Source organism: Corvus kubaryi, unplaced genomic scaffold (assembly GCF_017639235.1).
Source record: "Corvus kubaryi isolate FWS band 111438036 unplaced genomic scaffold, C.kubaryi_AGA036_p1.0 133, whole genome shotgun sequence".
In the NCBI taxonomy this organism is placed as follows: Eukaryota; Metazoa; Chordata; class Aves; order Passeriformes; family Corvidae; genus Corvus; species Corvus kubaryi.
Genome location: NW_024580667.1, coordinates 5,409,564 through 5,435,943, shown reverse-complemented (window position 1 = coordinate 5,435,943; position 26,380 = coordinate 5,409,564). Strand labels below are relative to the sequence as shown.

Here is a 26,380-nt window from a genome sequence, read left to right as displayed (position 1 = left end):
AAAGTTTTGCAGTCAAAACTTTCCCGGGCTGGTGACTAAGGTTGGATTTGCTTGAATGGCCAAGGCACCTGATTTATGCCCTGGAAATCTTTTGGGCATCTTTTGATAGGTGTGCAGATCCTGAGAGTGCTGTGTTGTGGGTCACATAAGCCATGCCAAAATCCATAAGCCACCAGCTACATTACTCACCATCTGTGGAGCTCTGGTACAGATTTATAGTGCTCTCTTTTCTCCATGGTGTTTATGCAACTCCTTCCAGTCTTCCCACAGGTAGTGGCAGTTTGCACTCCATCTCACCTGCCATAACTCATCTCTACATCCTCCAAACGAGGTTGTAAAGCTGCAGCTGGGGAGCACATCCCACCTAGCTCATCCCTCCCATTTTGCTGGAAGTGCTCTTCTCACAGAGCCCCAAGGGTCTGACCTGCTGCAGAGTAAAAGCAAATTTGGCGTCTTTTCCCAGTAGCAAGGGCAGAATGTGTTGACCTGTTGTCACCCTTACAGGTTTTAAGACCAAATGGGCTCTGAGCAAATTACAGTACAAGTGGGGGTCTTCCTTTTTATATGCAATAACCTTGAGATTTCATCACAAACCTGGTAATTCAAATTCACCTCCCTTCTTTTTCTAATACAGTGCAGTGGTTTAAGCTGATGCCTCTAAGCGGGGTGTGCTGATGGCTAGAGCAAGTGTCTCTTATTGTGCCTCTGATTGAAATTACTCCCATCTAATACTCAAAACATTCTGCGCAGCAAGGCCTGGAGGGAAGTGCCCCAAACTGTGTCTTTGTCACCTGAAGTGACAGCATGGGAAGAAGCTGTTGCTGCATGGCAGAGGCACAGTAACTGCACAACAGGTTTAAGTAACAGTTTTCAAACTGTTTCACACACAGCACAGCAAGGACAGTTGGATGCTTCCACGTGATTGCAGTCAGGAGCACTAGTGTATAAACAAATGTTTCTCCTTCAAGATTTGTTTCCAGTGCTCCATCTGGTTTAATGTCTTGTACCAGTGCTAGATGACTCAGCTACACAAATGTCTGTGGAAAGTGAAATGTGTTGTCTGTAACATGCCTAACTTGCTTTTTTAAGGACTGGTTTTATGCTCTGAAACACGAGGATTTATTTTTCTTCCAGAATTGATGGGCTAAGTTCTGGGAGTTGATTCTATGACTTGGCCTTGCAACATCTGTCAGTGTTACGACCCACCCCTGAAGGTGAGAGTAACCCAGGTTCTTGTTAGTAGATCCCTTGGACAGATTAGAGTGAAACAACACTGAATGATTGGTGTTTGTAAATGAATACACATTTATAATTAGGGTTTCTTTTGGAAGAGTTTGGTTGCAAAGGAGACCAGGTATGTGGCCATTTTGATTAATATTATCTGTAGTAATATAGCAATATAAGAGCATAAAAATAACACTTAAGAAAATGTATGAGAGAAAAGAAAGAGTAGAAAGACATCACCACCAATGGATCCTGTGACGAGACTTGATTGTTGCAAAGTGATGGCAAAGTGGTGGTTGCAGTCGTGATCCATCAGCAGTGGGTGAAGCCCTCCCAACGGGTTAATATACACTCAGGCTCGGTGGGAACACCCAGGTACTTCCCCTGGCAGGGGGAGCTTTCAGTCCTTTGGTGGGAAGCCTCAGAAATGAGTCTGGGGGCAGTTCAGGGGTCTTTGATGGTTTATGACACCTTCTGAGACTGGAGAGCTGCCTCTCACGTCAATGTAGTTCAGTCAGCCTATGCCCCATCAGAAGGGCTGAACACCCTCAGGACCTTTCCCTGGGGCAGCAGGGGGAGTTTTACAACTGAGGGAGGACAAGTGGCCCAATAAAAAGCACCATTCTGCCTTGCAGGATCTGGCTCAAGGCCTGGCTTGTAGCCCTCGGTGGGTACTCACCTCCTCTGTCTTATGCAAGCAGGGAAGGGCCACCACACGCCCAGAAACTCAACTCCCTGCCCCTCAAGGGGTGCAAGCCTGGCCTTAGCAAAGCACAGATGGGCAATCGTTTGAGTCATTAACCATTAACATTCCAGTCTCTCGAAGTCAGGACTAAATGTTCTTATATTGTAATATTGGATTAATTGGAAGGTGATAAATTATTTATTTACACAACATGGGTTCTGACAAATTCGAATTTAATTCAGTTGGAGTGGTGGAGCACTTCAGCAGTTAAGCCAAAAATCTTTCTAAAAATTCTCAATTATAGAAAGGTTCATTTGGTTTGTTAAAATTGCACAGTGTAAGTGGACCCAGCTAAATTTTGCAGAAATAATTTCCCTAGCTTACTTGATTCTTGGGGGAGCAGAGAGATATTTTGCCTTTAAACTTGACCTTTTCATAAGCTATCATTTTGTTCATCCATTGCAAGATAAAATAATTTTTTGTTCTTTAACGTGTTATCTCCTTTAACACGTTATCTCCTGTCCAGAAAACAGATGTTAACTTCACTTAGAAGAATTTCATAATTACCTCTTAAGTACTTGTTTCTGCTTGACTTCTTGTTTTGTTTGTTTTGTTTATTTCGATAATGGGAGAACAGACCCAGAGAATTATTTGAAGAAAGAACAAAGTAATCTCAGCTCAAGTAGCTGTTAAATAATCATTTCAGTATTACTCTCATGCATCCTAACGCTTTCTGTTTGCTCTCTGCAGTGCTGCAATACACTGAGCAGGGATTTCACTGACCTGTCCACAGCTCTAGGCAAACTGTCACACATAGTTTAGGTCCTTCTCCTCCGTGAGTGTTGGGTTTGGTGGAGGTCAGGGACTCTTCTGATGTACTGAGCTGTTACAACTGTACCCATATTATACAGCCACTGTCAGGGCATTCTGTGCATCCCTAGGTAGCATGTTAGGATGGAAGCCCTTGCTTTTATTCATTTTAAATGTGGAAAAAAAACCCACTGCATTGAAGGCATTGTGGTTAGGAGCCGCTGATGCTGGCAGCAACTGCGTTCTCTTTCTGAACCTTACTTTGAAACGAATGAAGAAACGAGTAGTTGATAATTTCTGCAAGTTTTACCAGTAACAAGCTATAAATGCTTTTATGGATAGTTTTCCAAATGCTACTTTCTGCAGCCTCTCCTCCTCCTCCTCCTCCATCAATTTTTTTTTGTTCCAACACTTCTGCCACGAGGCTTTGAGGAGACATTTCTGTTTTCTTATTTAGTTTGGTAAGCCTGTGAATGACGCACATTCACTTGTACAGAGGGAGGAGGTCTGAACACTTACAAAACAAGCCTAAAGGCACTGGAAGAAGACTGGGAATTCTTGTATGAGAAAGATAAAAGGACTAGATGATGGTGACAGATAAGGAATGCGGTATTTTTAACGTAAAGAGGGAAAAAATATAAGGCTGCCTAATAATGTATAGAATGAAGTGTCTGTTTTCTGAATTCCAAATGTCCCTGGCATATTTTGTGAGTTGCAACCATGTCAACAATGCTCAGCAAAACACTGAGGAAGCCAAAAGGAGAAGAAAGGAATAAGTTATGACACGCAGCAACACACTTCATATGTAAAAGTAAATGGATGTACAATTGCTTACATTGTGATATTTGATTAGTCGAAAAGTGGTAAAATGTTTTTGACAGGTGTAGTCCAGGCCAAATCCTGTAGTCCTGAGAGAAAAAAAAATTCCCCATGGAAAACAGACATGTAAATGTCTGACAGTCTCAGTTGCATCTGTGAACCTAGGATACCTAGGATAACAGTGTGAAAGGCAAGTGAATTCCTGTTAAACTGACTATCAAGCAAGATGAGATATAGTTTGATCCAATACAATTTGCTGGTGTGTGTATAAACTGCAATCTTTTATTTTAGTTTTTTAAACTTCTTAATTCTTCAAACAATATATTTGCAGTAGCAAAGAAGATTCACAGCAAGAGTGCAAAGCTCTGCCTCGACAGAAAATATAGACCATTATTTGGAATTCTGGCTTCAGGGGAGTGGTGCCTCATACCTCAACTGAAATTTTTAATCTGTTTCATTTAGATGCAGAAGACTGTGTTGCCTGGCTCATCACAGGGGACAGTCTTCTTGAGAATATTTGTTGACAGTTCTTTGAGAATCTGAGGGAGAACTACTGCTTATAAATGCAGCTTTATTCAATAGAGGCATAAAGTATGCACAGCCTTGGAAAAAAGTGATTAAAAAAACCCAAGTATTTTTATTGTCTATAAGTCATGCACTCCACATTGGTTTAGAGCAATGAGTGAGGATGCATGTGCTAGTCAGTTCCCTCCAAACTGACTGAAATGAGAGTAGGATCAATTCTTGAAGAGCTGGATATTTGCTCAGCTGTATCTGTTAGGTTTCTCTACTCAGCTTCTGCAAGCAAGGTCAGCATTTCACTCTGTCAAGTAATTCATGTTCCTGAAATCTCAGTCTTTGAGGGCTAACTTGGACAGAATTATTATCAGTCCCAACAAACTATGAGGCAGCCCTATGGTGTTACTAGCAAGACATAGAAACCCTAATAACTTGTAAAACTTTCAGCATTTCTTACATGATACTTGCCAGGAGTAACAGTCTCCCCAGTCAAGACCCATTCAGGTCAATGAGGACTTTGATATTAAAAGCCATACAAATGATCTAATAGGTGAAGTGACTTTGAGAAATTGAAAAATAAAGTGCTGCATGAGGCTGAAAAGGCTCTTTTCCATTACTGTGAGTGATTAAGATATGGTGTTACTTAAGATGAATTGAAGGATGAGCATCCTTAGAGATATTCTCAAGGAACTAGCAATCAATCTTCCTCTGTCCTCATCCTGTACTTTTAATTTATTGTATTACATAGTTGCTTTTAAGTGTAATCTCTTATTTTTATTTGGTTTTTTTGGAGATCTCACATGAACAACATCTAATCACTGTTGTTGAAGCAAATGAAGCTTTAATGTTATTTACAATTGGAGCACGAGAATGGCATGATAAGCTGGAAATACAGAAAGGTGGTGTGATCATAGAGGTTCTGTGCAGTAGTTTGGTCAGAGAGATCCCTCAGGGAAGGGTACAGGAGAAGAACATTTATTCATCCAAATAGGCTGTATACAAACCACTGACTGTTCTCTCCAGCCCAGGACCCACTAAATTTGGATATAGACTGTTCTCTTCAGACACAGCCAGCTAACATAGCCTATGGAGCCCAGGAGCTCTTTCACCTCTCTCGCTCTCTCTACCCTCTTTCCCGAGGCCAGTTAGGCCAACATCTCTGTTTCGTGCCACCTTTTGCCCTGTGTCACCCAGCTGTTCCTTCCCAACCCAAACAAGGAACACCAGCCAACCAGCAAGGACATAACTGCTACCAGGAGTGGAGTTTTGTTAATTGTGAAGTGACATACAGTGCTGTTGTCCCTTTGTCTTCCTTAACCAAACACCAGTTTAAAGGAACTTCACAGGTATTACCAGTTTCCCAGAGAAAGCTAGACAAAGTTTCTCAGAGCTAAAATTTTGGAGGTGCACCAGAGATGTCCTCATTTCCTGTTACTCCTTGCCAACAGTGCTTTTGAGTAGCTGATTTGACTTCTCTCTTTAGTGACATCTTTAAAGTTAACTATGTCTTCATAAACTTGGCAGCTGTACAATTCATAATCTTAAGAACTCCTAGCCATGAACATTTCTCTTTGCAAATTTGTACTCCTCAGAAGTAAATACATTACTTTTTATTAGATCACTGAGTGTTCTCCTTTACAGATGAAGTAAAAGAATGAGGAAACGGAAGTGTCCAGTTGTTTCTGGAGACCTTCAAGTCATCCTCACATATGGCTCATCAGATTTCTTTGGTCTCTAGATACAGTTGTCATTTTCATTTGTAGAGCTCTGAGCCTAGGTCAGCTTCCCTTTGACGAATGTTAGCCGTTACTGACTGACTCGAGATCGAGTTCTGCCCATCTCATGCTGACCTGCAGATGTGAGCTAACACTAATAAATTCCTTTTCCCAAGAGCAGCCTGCCTAAGTTCCTAGTAGCAAATGGTCATGCCTAGTTGAACTGGACTTGCATCACTTTTTAATGCAGACTAAAGGCACAGGTTTATGCAGTGTTTGGGGAGGGTCTCTCATTTGTGGTTACAAAGATTTTGTCTCTTGCCAGTTTCATGAATCCTGTTTCCTGCTGCTCTGGAGCTGGAAGAATGGATGGTACTTCTTACGCCTCTGCATAGATTGTGTTCATGAACCAGTCCAAGCACCAGCACAGCGTTGCTACCACAAGAAATGTCTGTGGAACAGATGAAGGCGTGGAATCACTTCCAAAGAACCAGCAGACCCGCTGTTAGGGGGAAGTAAGCTGATCCAATATACACAGGCAGAGCAGATGTTCCTTGCTTAGTAGTGTTATAAATGGGATGGGATCCTAGGGCAGCACAGCTACAGCATGCTGGGCTCCCTGTTGCCCCAACTAGAGTGCAAGGTGCCCAGCTTGGAAGGTGTTTGTCATCATAAAGCAGTCAGCACTGTCAGGGACACGTATCTGGAGTGCAGAAGGATAAATCTCCCATCAGGAATTGATAACTCTGTGCTGTGTTTTTGGCGTGAGCTAATTACAGAACTCACTCACTGATTTACTTTCTGACTGAGACTAGAGAGTCAAAGGATTTCCCACTGTGATGAAGTTTATACATGAATAATCTTCTTCCTACCTGTGAGGAGAGAATGGGAAGGAAAGCAGTATCCATGCAGCAGTAATCTCCTGCTTATTTGCAGCTCTCATAAACTGCTCCAGTGTCTGATGAAGGAGTGGTTGATACACAGGAGCTCCAAACAAGGGTTTGGATTGCAGAAAGGTGATCTCTAATACTTCCATTTTAACCAGTTCCCAGGGTCTGTGTCCTCATAATTGCTCAGCCATGCATTATGTGGCTAGTCAATAATAACAATGAAAAAGGAAAAAAAAGGATTTTACACGCCTCTTGAAAAACATTGGGGTAAAATTCTGTAATGTAAGAAAAAGCCTCTCCAAGCAGTGCTGGGTTTGTTTCTCACTTAATTTGCAAATCTTTTAAATGTTTTTAAACACGCTTTTCAATTCACACTCTTGAATTTGGGTGCAATTCTAGGGAGAGATGCTTGAAATTAAATTGTTGGCTCTCTGTGCTCTGTGGTAACTCTAACCCTCGGCTAGGCAGCAGAGAACATGCAGCTGGGGTGCAGACAGCTGCTGTTCAAAAGCGTCAACACAGGAGTGCATCCCAGGATACCTCATTTGTCCTGTGATCAGATTTGTCCTCCTGAGAAATGCCCTGCTGGCTTTGCTGCTGATCAGCCACCTTTGGTGTTGAGCTTTTGACGGGGTACCTGTCCTTCTGGGACCAGAGTAACAGAGCAGAGGAGGCTGCTGCTCTGCTAAGCTCTTTATTTCATAGTCTCATAGCTTTCTTGAAGGCAGAGTTCGAAGGGGGTTACATGATAAAGGCAAGCAGCAACAGCAACAGCAGGCAAAACCAGCTTCTTCTATATGCTCTATATGCTCCATATATTCTATATGCTCTATACTCTATATGCTCTGTACTCCAGACTCTATATGCTCTATACTCTAGACTCGATATTTTTTCTTACAGAAGTGTGGATTGTATTTGCTAATTGACCAATAAGATTAACACACAATTCTAGTTTTCCTTTTCTTAACCTATCCTGGTCTAATTCTAACAATCCTAAGTCTTGCACCAGTGTTACATAGGTATTACACAGATTTGTGTGTACAGTTTCTATCAGTTCTTATTGTTTACGTGAACACTCTGTCTAAAAAATGTGAACAGTATAATTCTATCTATATTTTGTCTGAAGTAAAGAATTCTGTGAAAATTGTTCTTGCTGCAGCAAGAATTGTGTTTAAGGTCTCTGCTACAGCTTTTTAACATTTCAGGTACTTAGCATATATTTCTACTAAAAGTTAAAAAATCTATATTTCTGTTTCACTTTGGTGTGGCTTCATGTATCTCCGCTTATCCAAAGGTTTTAATTCAACCCCTGTGCTTTGGCTTCCCTCTGGGCCTGAGTCCAGAGGAGCTTTCACTCCAGCACTTTGGCTGATCAGGACCTCAGCTATAAGGGCAGACTGATACCTCCTCAATCATGGTGATTATCTGAACTGCTCTGATCTGGGATCTGTTCCTTGACATCCTCCGTGCTTCATTTCTCTAGCAGCAGAGAGCACCGTGGTTGTGCTTCCATACTTTTTTCAAGTAATTACTGTGATGGAGACCTGTTTTTTCCTTCCCAAGACCTAGGTGAGCCACTGTATTACAACTGGATAGCTGTATCCAGCCACACCCTGGTGCAGCAGAGTAAGAGGTGTTGGGAGCCTGAGTGTAACTAGGAGAAACTCATGTTTCCCTCTCTCTTCATTGACCCAGGATAGGGGGAGCTTGAAGAAAGGTATGGCAGCAACGAAAGATAGTCAGGTCTTCTTGTGCTTCCTCCCCTTCCATACCCACCCTCTCCCTTCCCATTGTCTCTGCTGGGCATTGTGATTTGTCCTAAGAACACCTAGGGAGAAATGTCCTAAGAAAAGAATACCATGCACAAATTTCAGGAGTAACTATGTGGTTGCTTGCATAAGTACAGAATCCCATAAAAAAGGAGGCTGGAAAAGACCTCTGGGATCATTGAGTCTGACCTGTGACTGAACACCACCATGTCAACTAGACCATGGCACTGCATGAGTCTTTCCTTAAGCATTTCCAGGGACAGTGACTCCGTGGGCAGTCCATTCCGATGTCTAATCATCCTTTCTGTGAAGAAATTCTTCCTAATGTCCAACCTAAGTCTCCCCTCGTGCTGCGTCAGACACTGTCCTCTTGTCCTGTCGCTGGTTGCCTGGAAGAATAGGCCAATCCCCACCTTGCTACAACCTCCCTGCAGGGAGTTGAATGCATTCCAGGGATGGGGGAGCTGTGATTATTGCCACTGACTGTGGTACACATCAGCCTGCAAAAGGCTGTAAAATGCTGCTGGAGATTGGGCCAACTGGGCACTCCTCCAATTCCTACCTGGTGTTCTTATCTTGGGACAAATCAAAATGCCCATCGGTGACAATCACAAGGGGGAGAAGTGTGTGTGGAGGATGCACATGAAGACTCGAATGTTGTCACCCATCACAAAAGTCCAATTGTTGTTTTTTTCTTTGAAACTCTTCATTTTTAAGTGGAGACATAAGGAACTGAGATGCTCATTGCACTTGACCAACTGTGTAGGAGCACCAGCTGCTCTCAGCCAGCCACATGTCTACAGTGAGAGTTGTGCTCCATCCTTTTTGCAATACTTCATGTTCTCCTTCTGAAGGACAGGTTTAACAGCAGAATTTGGTGGGTTTAGTGCTACACAGTCCTGGCGAGTAGCACCTGATAACAAAATATCAGCATTGTCTTATCTACCAGTAATCTGATTCATCAGGAATAAAGGCAGCTTTCAGTTTCTGACTGGAGTCATGATTAGTGACCCACAAAGCAGGACAGGATTGGCTTCGCTGTTTCCGTGGTGCTGAGGCAAAGAGCAAGCCCCAACCCCCCCCAAATTTACATGTTAAAAACAAGCAATGCCATTGGAATCTATAGGGAAGTCTGACTTACTCGAGATTGCAGTCAAGTACCATTTTCCAGTGAACTGACAGTCATATTAATAGCCTTTCTGAGTCTGAACACACTGCCATGTAGTTGTGTTAGTATGAGAAATTCGGGGAAGTACACTCTCAAGACAATACATGGTGCTGTTACAGCATCAAACAGACTGCATTAGGAACACTACTTCTGGAACTAATCTAATATATTGACCAAAGTTTTCAGGAGATTCAAAACCGTATGTTTTTTATCTTTAAAAGAAGGGTGTCCTTGACAATGCTCGTGAGGGAAGCAAACTCATGAGCTTCTGTGTCTGTCCACTTGGAGCTGGGTTTCCCACTGTGCCACAGGAGAGGTACATCAATCAAAGTGGAATAACACTAAGGGGAGGCAGACCCCTGTTTTGTACCTGCTACTCTTCCATGGCTTCAGGTGTTACCATTGTCTGAAAGGCAAAAACCTGGCTGTGACTTTGCATGGAAAGGTTCCTAAACAATGCCCATCCCTGTCTTTGGCAGAAAAAGATCAAGCTTAAGGAATGAGCTTAAATGTCATGTGCTGTAGTAAGTATCATGAAATTACCAAGTTGACTCTAGTGTCTGCTGTCCTGCTGAACGCAAATATGTACGCCCTTTTTTGCAGCATTTTGGGTTATTATAACTAATTCACAAGCTCCCTCTGCTGGGCTACCAGCATAGGAGAGCAGTGGCAAAGCTCCTGTTATTTGCAGACTGACCCATTTTCTTCAGCTTATTTTGACAGTTTGTACAGCATCAGAAAAAGTGTACAATCAAATTCATGTAAATGGCTTTTTAGAAGTGTGTCAGAGAAAGGTTTGATGTGTTAGGTGCATAATAAAATGGTTTTATGTGCATAGAAGGTTTTTTCCACAATAATGTAAATGTAGCTGTTACCTCCTGAAAGTGCTCATGCATCTATCAAAAGATAATGATACTTGGCTTCAGTAATGCCTTCTGTTACAGGAAAGAGCTCTAAGGAAATAAATACAGATCTGTTAAAAGAATTAAAAGCTTACAGTCATCTAATACACTCCATGCAGTATGCAGTTTGATGTAGCAGTGGTTTTCAGAATGAGCCAAGGGGTTTGTACAAGCATTCAGAGGAATGAAAAAGTGCTGAAAATGTTACCCTAATCAGAAGAGCTTGTCCTGCTGCTTTCTGCCTAATCCTCAAGGTCAAGATTTCTGTGTACAGTTTTCAAAACACAAGTGTGGGGCTTAGCACTGTCATAACCGGTAATTGTGAAATCTCTTAATAGGTTAAAAGGAGTTGTGAAATTATTGACTTCCAACTAAACAATCTCAGGGTGAGAGATTGCTAACAAAAAACAGAATGATTGCTGTAGACACAGCACTTCCTGGCTGGCTTTTAACAGGGATTTACTGAATAAAGGACCTGCCTTAAATAATTCACAAAATTGCGCAGTGCCTTTATGGGAAAAGGCATGTTGTCTGCAGTGGCACCAGAGAAAAATTGAGAGACTTTATGAATAATCAAAGTGGCTTTTTTACTGCAAGTCAGGCTCCTAGACACGGACAGTGGTAGAAATAGAAGGTATTGTAGTGCTACTGATGTGTTGTGCTTAAAGTAACAGGTATATGGGAATGTAGCTGTCACCAGTGGGAGCGGAGCAGTTATTTGGCAGCACTCAGCATCAGTGAATAATGATGTAAAACAAAATCTAAAGAACTCCAGTGACCAATTGATACAGAAATTGCAGGGGGTATGTGGAATGCATGTATTCCAAACTTCAATCTAGTGAGGAGACCAAAATGAACATTTCTAACATCAATTGAGGCAAACTCACCTAAAGTGGGCAGGCCACCTAGACTTAACGTGGAAAAGGAACATGTGTGTGATAAATAGCTGAAAGCTTAGGAGGGGCTTTTTACATGGGCAGGTAGTGATAGGACAAGGGGGAATGGCTTTAAACTGAAAGCAGGCCAGTTTGGTCTAGATACTAGGAAGAAAGTCCTTGATGTGAGTTGTGAGGAAGTTGTTCAAAGCCAGGTTGGATGGGGTTTGGAGAAACCTGGTCTAGTAGAAGGTGTGCCTACCCGTGCTGGGGCACTTGGAACTAAACCGTCTTTAAGGTGCCTTCCAACCCAAGCCATTCTGTAATTCTGTGGTAGAACAGGTTGTGATGTCTTTAAAAATACGAAAAGGAATTAGCTGAAATGTTAAAGCACTAGCAATGTATCTGTTGGTGTCATTAGTCTTCCATTCAAGTACTGACATGCTTAGAGAGTAATTTTACATATGCTCCTATTAAATGACATTCAAGAATTTTCTCAAAATATGTATCTTATCTCAGGCATGAAATTCTTGTCTAGGTAGCATACTTTCATATTGGCTTTATTTGCATCAAAGCATCTGACAGCTCCAGAGGATGTTATATCAGTATACAATGTATCCTTTCAAAGCCTTGAGTATGATCAGTCTGTTTCTTTTCTGTCCCTGATTAAACATTGCTTCAGTAATTCCCAGGGGCAAGGAGTCATTGTGACTACACTGAACTGAAAATGAAGTTTGTAAGACCACAGTTGTGCTGTCTGTGGTTATGATTAGTGTATTTTATGATTTTTGTTTTGGTAATAAGATTTAGCTGTTTTATTAAAGTGTGCTGTGAGGGAGCATACAGAGACAAAGCCACAGAATTTTTTTTTTGGTAAGGTGACAGAAATCTAAGGGGATTTTAACACAAAATTGGTTGAAATATAATGTGTCAGACCAATGGAGATCTTAAATGGGATTGCTGATTATTCAGCCTTTGGCAGGCAACTAATAGTGATGGTAAGTGAGAGTTTCTGTTCCAGCCGCCCATTTCCCAGAATAAGGAGCAAATGCAAGTCCTTCATATTTGTTCTGGGAAACAGGCAGCAGCCCTAGAATTAATGTGGATTGAGGGACTTAGGAAGAGGTATTTGTAGTCAACATAAAGATTTTTTTATTTAGCTGTTAGTTAGGACACATCTACCTGGTGTAAGCCCAGAGGTGAGTCTGAGCAGCCAGAAATAAGGCTGTTTTCAAGATACATAGGTCATTTTCTTTCCCATTTTCTTTGGTCATGTGGAAGTGGATCAGGTGGGTTGATTTCTGCCATCCATTCATGATTTTAAATACCATTTTTCGTCTGTCTTTGCACATGGGCTGCTTTTGCATTCTGAAAAAGAGGTGATATTCATTATCATATTTCATTATGCCAGCCAAAAGGGTATATACTATGTATAGATGTAAGTATTCACAGTGCTTAAGTGTTTTGACTTTTTACACTTACTTTATATTAAAAAACAGTGAACAGTGCATTCCTCTCTAGCTAATACTTCTTTATGCAGCACTCTGAAAGGCTGGATTTGGATAGAAGTTTATATCCATTTAAAATACACATTCAGCATTCTAAAATAGTCATTAGTTCAATTTAAAAATTAAATGTGCCAAACATAATAATAAGCTTAGCAAAACAGGCTTTGTATTGAAAGCTAGTTGATAATATTAAGTGAAGGAATCATTACATACAGAAAGTGAACTGATTAAGATTTTTCTAATCCACATGCCTTTGCCTTTCAGAATTACAATTAGTAGACCTTATCTTTCACATTTATTTTTAAAAGGTGACCTTATTAATGCTTTTACAAGGTATGGAATTTGAAAGAGTAGGTGCCAAATTTCAAGACAGTCAAGTGAGAGTTCTGGAGAGAATTCAGTGTTTCTCACCGTGTCTTTGCTCTCCCATTTCCTTTGGATTCAAACCATCTCTTTAAATTCTGTGAAGGTAAAACAATTAATTTAAACATTACTGGAAATGAGTGAGATTTCCAGATGTTAATGGCTTATTTAATTCTACTGCAGTAACATTAAAGAACACTAATCAAAATCAGAAGTAGATTGTTCTCCAGGTTGTACAAATATCAGAGTCATTTGGAGCAAGGTTGTAATAAAATCCCTTGTTATCAGGGAGCAGGGTGAGACACACAAACAAGATATTTCAGCCATTAATTTTCAGTCAAGTTTTAAGTGAAATTAATTATCTGCAGCATCTTGTGCAGTCCAAATGAGAGAATATAGTTCGTAACAGATGTTGTTTCCATATTAAAACTATCAGTATTTTTTAAACTTGAAGAACTAATTGTAAATCCTATATAATTAAAATTATAGCAAACCCAAATGTGTACAGAATCATTTCAAAGATATTCTAATATTCCAGTTAATTTTAGGATTGCCATTTGTCTTGTCAAGAGTATTTGTACAGCCTTTTCCTTTTTTCTTTTTCTGTGTCATTTTACTTTCTTTCTTTCTCAGTTCTGTTTTCACAAGTTGAAATATATTTCTTCAAAGTACTGCTGCCATATGAGCTTCCCCTAAAGCCAAAACACTACTTCAGTTAAATTACATAATTGGCCTAGGTATTGGTCAGTAATGTCCAGGTGTGGCTGACACAGGAGATTGCTGATGATTGCAGTGAATTGCATGTAATTAGAGTTGTAGTTAAAACATCTAAAACTGATTTCTCACTGAATCCTTTAGGTCATTAACGTGGAAAAGTTCATGTCTCATGAAATACAGGATTTGTCAGTCTTACTTTAACACCTCTAAGAGTAAGGCACTAGCATTTTTTGGACTGCATTAAAGGCAGCATTGGCCTGTTTGTGATGCTTAAGTCCCACAAGAATAGGTAGCCTGTCTTCATAGAAGCCTGTCTTGCACTTCATTTTTCTAAGCATTTTCTGTACTAAGAAAGGCTGATTCTTTTACTAAGAGGTTTCTGAACCCTCATATATAGTAGTGATTTTCAGTAAAATTTAGTACCCTCTTCCTTGCTTCCTTTTTTTTTTCATCTTATCTGTAGAAAAATCTGTCTAGGTTGGTGTGTCCCAGTAAAGCCTGTAGCATTTACTTCTTTAATCTTTCCCTTTGTCTTCTCCTAATGCTTCTTCCCCCAGTCTGGAGGCTGCTGTTCTGCCTCTTGCCTGCTGCTTGTTGTCAGCTTCCATCAGACTGAAGGATCTCTGGGAAGAAAAGACTCTTAGAGGGCCTCTTTTCACCTCATCTGTGCAGCTAAAGGTTTGACATTGACTTCCTGAGACAGGATGAAACTCTGGTTTTGAGAAACATTATGTAAATCAACTGTGTTATGTAAGGAGCTCTTAATAATGATGTACATTACAGCATATTTATTAGATTAAAGGCAGTACTTCATCCTGTGCACTGGCAAAAAAGCAGAGTCCTGAAAAATGTCTTAAAGAGTGAAATCATTGTAACAGACTTGATGTTTGTTTGATGTTTCTGTTTAGGTGCTGACTGCAGCACAAATTAAATCCATTTGCCTGGCCATACTAGAATCAGGAAAACAGTATGCAGTGAAGAAGAGAAAACCAGTCCCACTCATGTATTCCTACTATGGAACGGAGTATCTTGGTGAGTAAAACACACCAACACCTCTGAGAGTGGTGCTGTGTGGAGATGCTGAGCTAGTAGGCACTTCAGAAATAAAAAACATAGAATCTACAGTGTGGGATTTCTCCTGAGCCAGTTGGGACCATCCAACCTCCTAAAACTGTGAAGTGGGACTGAGGAGCTGGAGGGAAGGGCTGATGCTGCTGAGCTCATTCCCTCTTCTTTCTGCCCTGGTAAATCTGCCTTGCCAGCAGAGGCTGTGAGAGGTGTGGTGTCCGTGCCTGTGTGGAGCAGGTTACTCAGGGCACTGTCAGGGATTTTCTCTCTAAGCTGCTGTTGCCATGCCGGGACTGGCAGAGAGGTTTTGGCCGTAGCAGTGCGACTCAGGCACGAGGTCATCTGCTCCCCTCATGGGCAGCTTAGTTGGAGCTCATCTGAAGCAGTGGTGAAAGGCCACTGAGCAGCTCCCTTATGGGTTTCTCAAAGCACAGTATCACTGCAGCAAGTGTGAGCTTGGTTCACAATTCCTTGGCAGGGGAGCAGAGAGCGCAGTCGCTGTGAGCAGTGTGTTCCACAGACTCTGGCAGGTACAGACAGTTCTTGCACGGAAATTTAGGTGTTAGCTCACTGATACTGTCAGTCAGTAACTGGGAAATACCCATTTACGGCCCAGTTTCAATTTGCATTCAACAAAGACTTCAAGATAATGGCCCAGATTCAGCAGTCAGTCAAGAGGAGTAACACCTTGAGACAGAATGCAGTTCAGGTTTGGTTTAACTTCACACAGTGAGATTCAGTCATATCAGAGTGAGAGCAGAAAGAATTCATACATATTTTTGCAAAGTTAGAGGAACTAGAAATGACGGAAGTAGTAAAATACGGTGTTATGCACCTAGAAATATTTTATTCCAAGCACTATTCTAATATGCATAAAGAAGATGAAGGAGCTCTGCATTTGACAAGGAAATCTCTCCCAAGGGAAAGTTGCAATGAGGTGGAGACAGGACCTAAGCCCTCCCTCTAATTCAATTGTTTCAACTCTTTACAGGTGCAGCACATGGGCTGTCCTCAATCCTGCAGATGTTGCTCTCCTATTATGAGTACCTGCAGCCAGCAGACCAGGAGCTCGTGTGGCAGAGCGTGGATTTCCTGATGGACCAAGAACAGAACAGCAACTGGCCCCCTGAGCTGGGGGAGACAATCGAGCGGGAGAACGAGCTGGTACACTGGTGCCATGGAGCTCCAGGTTCTTTTCCCACTGATACTATGAATAGCCAGATGTCGATCACATTGCTTTTCCACATTAGGTGATTCCATGTAGAAGATAATCTCAGGTTAAATTCAGCCAAAGTGACAAAATCCCAAGGGACGTAAAGAAGTTAAACATAGAGATGCGCAAATGCAGTAATTGCTATTGTTCTTCCCCAGTAAAACCTGTATCCCGTCACTATTCTTGGGTAATAAGACAGATGTAGCTTTCAAGAACACTTCAGCTACTTCAGTGTTTGTTAAATTCAGACCACAAGTGAGCTAAACATTTCCTTAGGCACTTGAGTTGGTTATTTGTTATGTGCATTCTCATAAGGTTACCATGAACTGAGCTGTGCGGTGCTCTGGTGAAGATTATGATTAATTTATTTAAATCACCTCTAAAAATAAGCCAAATCGCCTTTTTTTTTTTTTTTTTTTTTTTGGTAAACAGAAGTTAGTATGCATAACTGCATATAACTAGAATAAAACTGTGTGGACCTCATTGGGGGGAAAAAGGGAGTTTCTTTTTCTCATGTAGTAAAAAATGGCATCTGTTGCCAGTGTAAGAAATTATCTTGCCCATCCTTGTGTTTCTGTCAGTTTAAGCAGGTGTGGTGAATGGGGATTTGAAACCAATAGAAGACACTGCTAAGAATTTACTGTTTAAAGTCAAAAACATGACTGTGTTTTAAAATGATAAAAGTCTGGGAATGTTAGAGTAAACCCTGAAATTCAATAATGCCTTGAAAAGATTCAGAGTGCTGTTGTCGCAGGGGTGGATAAGTACATCTTGCTGTGTGTCTTTAGCATAGCAGATACTCCCCCCTCCACACGGAGCATTTAGAGGCAATGTTGACATGTGTAGAGCACAAGACTGAAGATTTTTAGTGCATTAATCTTTATTTTCTTACATGTTCTGTGAAACCCTTGGTGTACCTATTACAAAAGTCAATCTTGCTGCTCTTTTCCTAGGCATTGCATATCTTTTTGCCAAAGCTTACCTGGTTTCCAAGAAGCCTCAGTATCTGGACACTTGTATCCGCTGTGGAGAGCTTACCTGGCAGAAGGGCCTGCTGAAGAAGGGCCCTGGAATATGCCACGGGGTGGCTGGTAGTGCTTATGTGTTCCTGTTGCTGTATAGGCTCACTGGGAACTCAAAATACATATACAGGGCACAAAGGTTAGCATTCCTGTCTTCTGGATTTAGGGTAATACCAGAAAGTTTCCGGAACATTTATAGAGTAGAGTCTGATCACCAGCCTTGGATGTAACCCAAGTGTTGAAGCTTCAGGGTCAATTCTAGCCAGGTTGTGGGGTGGGTGCACTCTGTGGGAGCTCTGCAGTCTGGTTCCAGGCTGCCTGTGGTGGGAGAACATTGGGTTCTCCCAGGCTCCCTTCCCTGCCCGAGAGCCTGCGTTCCTTCAGAGGGAACTGGGCTGGATGTGGAGAAATGATGTTCATCCAGGGCTCATCCTGATGTGATGACAGAACTCAGACAAGTTGTGTACCTAGGTCCAGGAGCAGAGTAAAACATGATTTGTTAGGTTTTTTTCAGAGCATTTTTTAACAGTATTCCATATTACTAGAAGTGGAAAGTAAGTGTAGGATGTGGTGTGCAGTTACTTTATATTTTTTTTTTAATTTATCATTCCCACCTTTAGCTTAGCTAGTGGGGTTAATTCTATTTTGTCTGGATGCAAGCACATGTGGTCCAGTGAAAATTCTGTCATGGTGCTGCAATTATCTTTAACTATGTATCTCTAGTTTACTGTGCCTGTTTAAAAACATAGTATTCAATGTTACTGTTTTCCTTACAGCACAGAATAACAAGGGGAAGTGGTATAGCAATTAGGATGACTGATTTTCAGCCATTTGCTTATTTTTTAATTTGTGTAGCTATTTCAGCACTACAGAATTTCTTGTCTTGATGTGAAACATTGCTTGCATCCTAAAACTTATCAAAAAGTATTTGTTTAATGATATGTTTTACAGAAGTCAGAAAAAGTTTATAGCTCTTAAACAAGCATAATGCATGCACAGATTGCAAAGGTTTGTCTCTTCTGGATCTAATGGACCTCAGTTTCTTGTGGAAATTGGATAGTGTAAAATTTGCAGAAAAGGTTAAATACTGATCATTCTGGTTTTTTTAATTATTGAATGTTATTAAAATGATGCTTCCAAACAACAAGTAGACCGAGAGGGACATCAAGTAATAACAAACTCTTTTTTCTCTCTCTTAGGTTTGCAGAGTTCTTATTTACAGAAGAATTTAAGTCTGGTTCCCGGGCACTAGAAAGTGTATATAGTCTCTATGAAGGTTTCTCAGGAACTGTGTGTTTCCTGACTGACTTGCTGCAACCCAACCAAGCCGAGTTTCCTCTCTTCAGTGTCTTTGTCTAAAGACTGATGTTCTTCAGAGCCACATCCCGGTGGTGATGGGAGAGGGCACCTGCAGTTTCACTTACTTGTCCAGACAGGCTATTTACAAAACGAGCCGGGGTACCACTAATGCTAGCCTTAATGTAGCTGGGAGTCAGATCAAAAAGAAAATACACTGGGGCTTGGGGGGTGGGAAAGTGTGTGGTCAAAATAAATGGGTCAGTGGGGAAAAAACCCATGGGGAACTAACTGAATCATAGATATTTATCTAATTATTCCAGTGAGAGAGAAGGGGGCATTATCAAACTTTAATTTGGTGAAAAAAAGGCAAGCTAGAATTGCACGATCATGCAAAGAAACAGTGATGCACCCAGTAGGTTTAAAAAGAGTCCTGCAAAAACCATTTGTGGAGCAATGCACTTATTGGGGAGGGTGTTGTAGACATGTCACTGCACTCCACAAAGGCAAAATCTGGAATTTTTTTTTACCTAAACCCCATCTGCTAGTTTTAGTAACATGTATTAGGAATACCTGTATCTTGGAGCTCTTTGGTCTTTATATGATACATATAATGGCAGTTCTGTAGATAGCTATGTGTTCAGGCTGCAGTTTCACAGTTCATCTCAGCAAGTGGGGTCTCACGTGTGTAAATTAGCACGGAATTGGACCCTTCGTTTTAGAGCTCAGTCTGTGGCAAGGAGCTGGTCTCCTTTCTGATCTACTGAAACTGTGTCATGTCTTGTTAGTGTTTTCCCAGTCACATGGAAGATAGGTGGAGCCATGGAGAGGACTTGGATTGAAAAGTTCTGTAGCAAAGATACAGCAGGCAGATGCTTTTTTCATGGTACAGCATTGCTAGATAAGTATTGTTCAGTGATACAAAAGCTTCCTTTAAAACTTAATTACTTATAGCAGCATTTCTGAACAGTACCCTAAGTATTTCAGATGATGGAAAACCTATTTTCCTTGAGAAATTCTTCACTAAAAATCCTGCAAAGTGAATACAATCCTGGGATGGCATACTGATCCTCAGAAAAAAACTGATAACAAAACTCAAAATTGCTTCTTTTCCTAGTTAACAAAACCATGTATATGCCCAAATGATTTTTAGCTAGAAAATAATTTAGATAGAAATAAATGGGTTGCTCAACAGTAGTTGCACTAGCACTTAAAGTTGCAATTATATTCTGTTTTCTATGTATTATAGATATGATGACGTGGTACTTGAAAGCTAAAGAAAACACTAACATAGATTTGTACTAAAAAGTAGAAAATTAATATCTGTATTTAAAATATGTTTACTATTTATGTCTTTATTTTTATTTATATGGGAATAATATCTGTAAAGACAAATCAGGAAGACCAATATGTCGCAAATTGAAGTCAGAGAGAAAAAGCTGCTGTACATGTACTGCCAAACAAAGCAGTGTCTCTTCCTGCATTCTCAGCTGGAGGAGATTACAATTTCTCTATTTTTAATGCCTAATGGATTAAAGTTCCCATTTCATTTCAGTGGGCTTTGATCAGGCTATAAGCTGGAGCCGGGTCTTGCAATCCTTCCACATTTTAATATAATAATCCCATTCCTGGTTTTGCCACTGTTATTTTAATGAGATAGCTTGCATTATTATGAGCTGCAGATAAGGATTTCTGTTACTTTGTCTTGCACTGTGCAGCTTTAATTAATTACTTAATCATAGAAATAACCATATTTCATTGGTGAATAAAGCAGTGCAGTTCTGTATCAGTTTGACAAGAATTTAGGTATCTTTTAACGAATGAAAATGTTAAAATTCAATATACATTTATGTGTTTATTAAAACACGTAAGTTAAAAGGTTAGATGGTCTTTTAAGAAAGCCACTAATGTCACTAACTTGGTTACTCTGAGCAGTGAGATGTGTGCACACAGAAGGGTGAATTCCATAGGGAGGGTGTACACATGAGGCTGAATCAAAAAATCAGTGGAGATGTGAGTGTGCTCTGCCCAGCCCTGTGGAAATGCTCCTGTTAGAGCAGAGCAAAGTCAATTGTCAGTAGTAAAGATCCCAAACCCATTAGGATCTTTTATCTAGTTGGTTCCTGCAATGCATTTGGCTCATATATTTCATAACTGGAACCTTCTTAAACAAAAGTTTAAGGAAGGTAAAACTTGGCCTATACATTTCTTCCCTGTGGTCAATCACTTTTCAGTCTCAGTTTTTATTGTAGGGTGATGTCACTCAGCTCAAACATGTAAGTAGTAATATTTGTGCCACTGCATTTAAATAGCTCCTGTAATTGTGTTCTGTCTTACTGGAAGACAAAGAAATAGGTTCTGCTGTGATACAGACTCACACTTTAGCAATCCTTCATTTATTGCTAACCCTTATATTTAGAGATGCAAACATAAACAAAAGCTGTCTTATGTTTTGAAAACTACACCCTAAAAGGAAGCCCAAACAACTCCGAACTTAAGCCTTAGCAGAATCTACACATCACAGTAGTAATCATGATGTTTTGATTTTGTCCCCAGTGCCTATTCTTTAGTTATCAGTGGGCCACAACTGTTAATGTTTCCACTTAGTTATTTTTTGGGAGTGTCTTGAAAATGAAAACCATTGCCAAAATCTTAATAAATCCAAAGCATTATAAATCAGTAACTTAGATTCAGACCAAGTTATGAGTGCTGATACTATAACATATACCACATGTATATTAAAACTTACCATAATAGCAGTAGATAAAATCATTCTGTTTTATTATACTTAACTTCTAGTGGCCAAGTTTGCATTTATTTTTAAATGTGATTCTTCATAAGTGCCAGGAAATAAACATTAAGAGCTCAGTGTCAGTTTTCTAGTGGTTTTTCCTGTGTGTCTCTGTAGAATTTCTTCCAATTCACATTTAGAGGAGACTCTGATCTTCTCTGTGTTGTGATCAACAGTACATGCAAAACAGATCTTCTGTCCCCATTCTCTGTGTATGAAGCCACATGTTTTGGCTTCCTGAGAGAAAGAAAACAGTTATTTGAATAAGAGTTAGTCCATTCAACAATGAGAAAACCCATGGAACCACCCAGTTTTTGAAATCTAGATCCCAAACATCTCTGCAGGTTATGTGAGTTCGGCGCTGACTCTGGCAAGGGCAGCACACAAACATCCAGTCTCATGGGATACATCTGGTAAAAATCTTGGAACATAATTGTTCCTCTTTTATCAGACATGGCAGTTTGAGCTCACTCTTAGAGATTTGTGGCTTTTCTTACCTGACCTGGATGGGTAAGGTGGCTACTAGATGTGCTGCAGTCACAGCTCCTAAACACAGTCCAAATACACCCCAGAGCTCTGCAGAAAATGCCACTCATTAAATGAGCAGGGTTTTTTCATCTTTTCCCTCTTTATTGTCTATCTCATTTTTTTCTCTGTACTGTATATGCTGTTACAAATGTGCTGTTGCAACCTTTGTTTGTTTTTAAGACATTGACAGGAAAGCAACCTGAGTAGGGCTGTCAGCACTTTCCAGTGTAACAGAAAGTAAGGTCCTCTGTGTACCCTTCTTCCTGCTTTGAGAAATCGATCGTGCAGCCTTTGCTAGACGTTCTCCGTGGGATGCTGTCTCCTCCTGCTCCCAGACTGGACCCTTATGGACTGAAAAATGTATTCCTGTACAGATTCTGCCATGGTGCTGTGACAAAAGTGTGTTATGGGAAACTTGAGAAGCCTCTTTCAAAGTGTAAAACACAGTAACTATGTCATGTTTGCACATTAGTTTCTTGGTTGTGTTTAGTTTCTAAAGTGTAGGCAATAGGAATTTAAGTGATATAATAGTATTTCTGATTATGCTGTTAAAGCAAAGAGGATGCATTGTGTGGGTATTGGTGCTTATTTGTGATGTACCTGTGTTTGTGTGGTGCTGTTTGTGAGTAAAGCTGTAGATTACACATCAGTTTAAGGAGCTACACACTGTTCATGACTTCTAGCCTGCCATCCATAGATTACTGTGAGGGAATAATTTTGAGGGAAACTAGATCTGTAGTATCCAGATTTATTGATTTCAGGATTCATAGAACCAGATGCAGTAAGTTTTATCAATAGTACAGTTCTAACAAATACATCTTTATTTCTACCTGCTACTCACAACTTCTCATCTTAATAACGTGTTTATTTTGTGCCACTGCTTTCAATATCTGCTTTGTTTGCATCATTGTTGCCTTCAGTTTCCGTTCCTTTGTTTCCCAACCTATGAATAACTTGAGGAGGCTGAAGAAGCAGCCCAGGTCTTTTGTTCTTGAAAATAAGATTGATTCATTTTCCTTAAGCAGGGTGTTGTATTAACTTGCATTACATTGTTTAATGCTCCCAGATGGTCTCTTCTCACTGGCTGTGCCATTTCCCACCTGCTAAGGAAAAATCAGTATCATGTGTTACAACTGTCACTGGAGTTTTACATCATTAAATAAAACAGAGACTTTGTGGGGAGCATGGTCACTTCTCCAGTATTTCAGTTCTGTTAGGACAGTCGAAACCAAGTGAAATGGCTAAACATTCCAAAATACACTTTTAAATAGTTCTGGGAAATATACATAAGTGAATGCAAGTAAAGGGATCACCTTTATTGCTTCTCTGTCAAATTAAGTAATGCCACTTTGATGTTCTAATACTGATTATATATGGACATGGAAAAAATATGACAAGAATACTGATTGGGTTTTTTTTAATACTGTGGAAAAAGTGAACCGTAGGTCTCTGCTGTATTCAGAAATGTAGAGGGGCAATATGTGGAAATGGAAACTTTGATAAGCAATCAAGTTTTTGTACTCATATAGTTTTCTGCATATACAGTTAAAGCATCTGCCAACATATTGCATGTTTTATGCCAACAGTGACCTATTTTAATGTATGCATGCATTTTGAGAATATATCCTTGTTCTTTGGATCTCTGAGGTCTGCCAGGTAAATCTCAGGTGCAGTAATCTCCTACATACCTTGAATATTCACTGGCATGAGTGCATATTCTAATCTGTAGGAAGATTAGTATATCAGGACTAAAATTGCCCTATAGATTTTCAAAGAGTAATCTTTCTCTGAGGAACTACACTGATAGCAATTGCTGGCTAGCAGCATAGCCTGGACTGCTCTGAGAAGACATTTCAGTTTATATAAATATGTCTTAGACTAAGCAGTAGCAGCAGAAAGCTAAATTGAAAAGAAATAAGAAAATGACCAAAAATCCCACTATAAGGGGAACAACATACTTCAAAGCCATAAGCCAAAAATGCTCAGGGCCCACAAAACAATACAGCAATTTAGGGATGTGAATAGGCATTTTCCAAGGGAATAGCAGTGTTTCATTGCACAGGTAGTGGTACAACAAGCACTGTTCAGGTTTCAGCTGCCTTGAACAGCACTTCATTGTCATTATAGCAAAGTCATCAAATGTTGAAAAACATTTGCCTGTGAAGGAGTTGCCTGTAGCTGAACCCACTGCCTACTCCTGTCTGTTAATGGAACAGAATTGATGTGCACTATCCATGATGAGGCAGTTTAAAGAAATACATTCAAGAAGCCAACAAGCACCAACTTTTCAATCTGTCTTTGAATTATTAAACCTTCTGACTAATTTTTACTGTCACCGTTGGTCCTATACCCCGGATATTTGAAATTCTACATCATGCTCTCAAAAAAAATTCATTTATAAATAGCAATCTGCTTGAAAATACAGACCATATTTGTTTTTAATTCTTAGAAGGGAGTCTCTTGACTTTGTTCATTGCATGACTCAAAGAGAAGATGGAGGCATTTAGGTCAAGTATGGCAATACCAACCAGAATGGCAGAAAATCAATTAAAAACTCATTTTGCCCAGTGGCTTAATGATATTTGAATAAAAGAGATTTTATAGTGTACTGATATTCAGCAACAGCATTGTAGGACTATGTAGAAGTCCTTAAGTCAATTATATCCCATAGGGAATAGAAAACAGATTCTAGTCAAACATGTATTTTTACTTCATATAGAAGAGAAAGGCTGTCTGACCGGAAATTTAACTCTGCTTCTGTCTTCATTACCATGACCACACATGAGAGAACAAGGATTTTCTTTAACAGTGGTCTGATTCTGCCACTGAATTGGCCTCCTGCCCTCATTTTAAGGGCCTGATAAGCGACCTGCTGATGTCAGTGATGAACATCCACTTGATTCCAGGCATGTAAGGCAGCTCCTTCCACACGTGTGAAGCAGGGGTAAAACTATGTCATTCCAGACCCCAAGCCTACAAACTTTCCTTTACACATGAGTCCCATGGAGTTAGTAAGACTTGTTTGTACAGTATGAGGAAAGCACAGATGTTTGCATATGCAGGGCCCTATTTGATAGCAGTTTATACACATTTTATCTCAATAGCTCTGCAATATACATGAATACCAATACAAATAAAAAGTACAGGGAGCTTAAATGGCATTATTTCTTGTCTAGTTTGTGTTGGTGACACTTGATTATTAGGTATATTCCAGTGTGTGATGTTCATTCCTTGAGTATGTGCCACACCCTAGATTGGTTTCTCAGTGTTACAGCCATTCACAGCCGTGATGTGGTACAGGCCTGTAGAATCAAGGTTGATTTGATTCTTTAGAGATGCACCTTATTGGTTGAAAGCAGGACCCCTGCTTTTCTAATATTTTAAACACTGTGATCTTTCAGAATGTGTTTATTGTATTAGTTTTGTATTGTAGAATATGATAGAAACTAGATTTTATAGCTTTTTAAAAGCAGTGATAATACTAAGCTTCATAGTGGCAGAACAAACTGTGTATATCCATATTATGAATATTAAAGCTGTGATTATATTTTGCCTTAAATAAAAGTCCAACCTTGAACAGTATGATTTTGCATTGGATTGTTTATTTCTGTACTTACCTTTCATAGTGCTGGGAAGTCTTCCTTCCAGAATAGTCATGACTCAGTGCTCCAAAAGCTTTTCAGTGGTTATCAAAAGTAAAATAAATCATTTTAGAATGAGATAAATCATCCAGGCTGCGCACAGTGCTTAGGTAAAACACCTCATGGTAGTTTCCCACAAGACAAGACAGGTTGTTTTTGACCTGTAGATTAAAGTTTCCCACTCTAGGTATTTACTGTCAGTCTGCTTAAATCTCAGTTTTCATGGCCTCTTCCCTTTGCAGAAAGACCTCTCCATTCCCAGTCCAGGACACAAGCATTAAATTCACCTAGGCCTGCCCACAACGAGGTTTCTACCTTTGTCATCACGAGCAGAGCTCAACTTGAGCTGAGCAATGACACTTCAGACTTGCCAGTGCAGCAGTTAAAGAAATGGCCAAATGTTTACTGGCATTTTTTGTATAAATCTGGTGACACCCTAACTTGCATTAAACAGTAGCAGATAAGCAGAAGTAGACAGTAGTGTTACCCTATTAATAATATCTCAGACTCCTTATCTTGCCTTCCTCTTGTGCTCCTGTAGGTCCCAGGCCTGTAGCTAACCCCCACATGCAGATCAGCAATTACCTGGGAACAGGCAAGGAGAAACAAGATCTATCACCAGAGCCAGCTGAGCATGAACCAAGGACCTGCATCAAGAGGAGGAGAGAAGCGTCTGGAGACTCCTGTGCAGGACAGAGGCACCATCTGCCAACCTGGCTTGGTACCTCAGTTTTGTTTCTTGCCAGGTGCTCAGGTTCAGGATCTCACGGAGAGACTAAAAAGGTTTATCTTTTCCTCAGGTTGTCACCTTGTGCTGCTCATCCATGCGGGCATCAGTGGCACTGCCGGGGTGACAG

The 26,380-nt window shown here is 40.3% G+C and overlaps 1 protein-coding gene across 1 annotated transcript in view; it reads left to right on the top strand.

Moving 5' to 3' along the window:
- The window catches only part of LANCL3 (LanC like 3), a 39,153-nt gene extending 13,689 nt beyond the window's left edge, over window positions 1-25,464 (top strand). Inside the window, exons 2-5 of the mRNA XM_042035419.1 lie at window positions 14,873-14,996; window positions 16,024-16,221; window positions 17,199-17,406; window positions 18,467-25,464. Of these exons, the coding sequence (XP_041891353.1) occupies window positions 14,873-14,996; window positions 16,024-16,221; window positions 17,199-17,406; window positions 18,467-18,626 (690 nt within the window). The 3' untranslated portion in view covers window positions 18,627-25,464. The remainder of the gene's footprint in view (window positions 1-14,872; window positions 14,997-16,023; window positions 16,222-17,198; window positions 17,407-18,466) is intronic.
- Window positions 25,465-26,380: the final 916 nt, after the last annotated feature.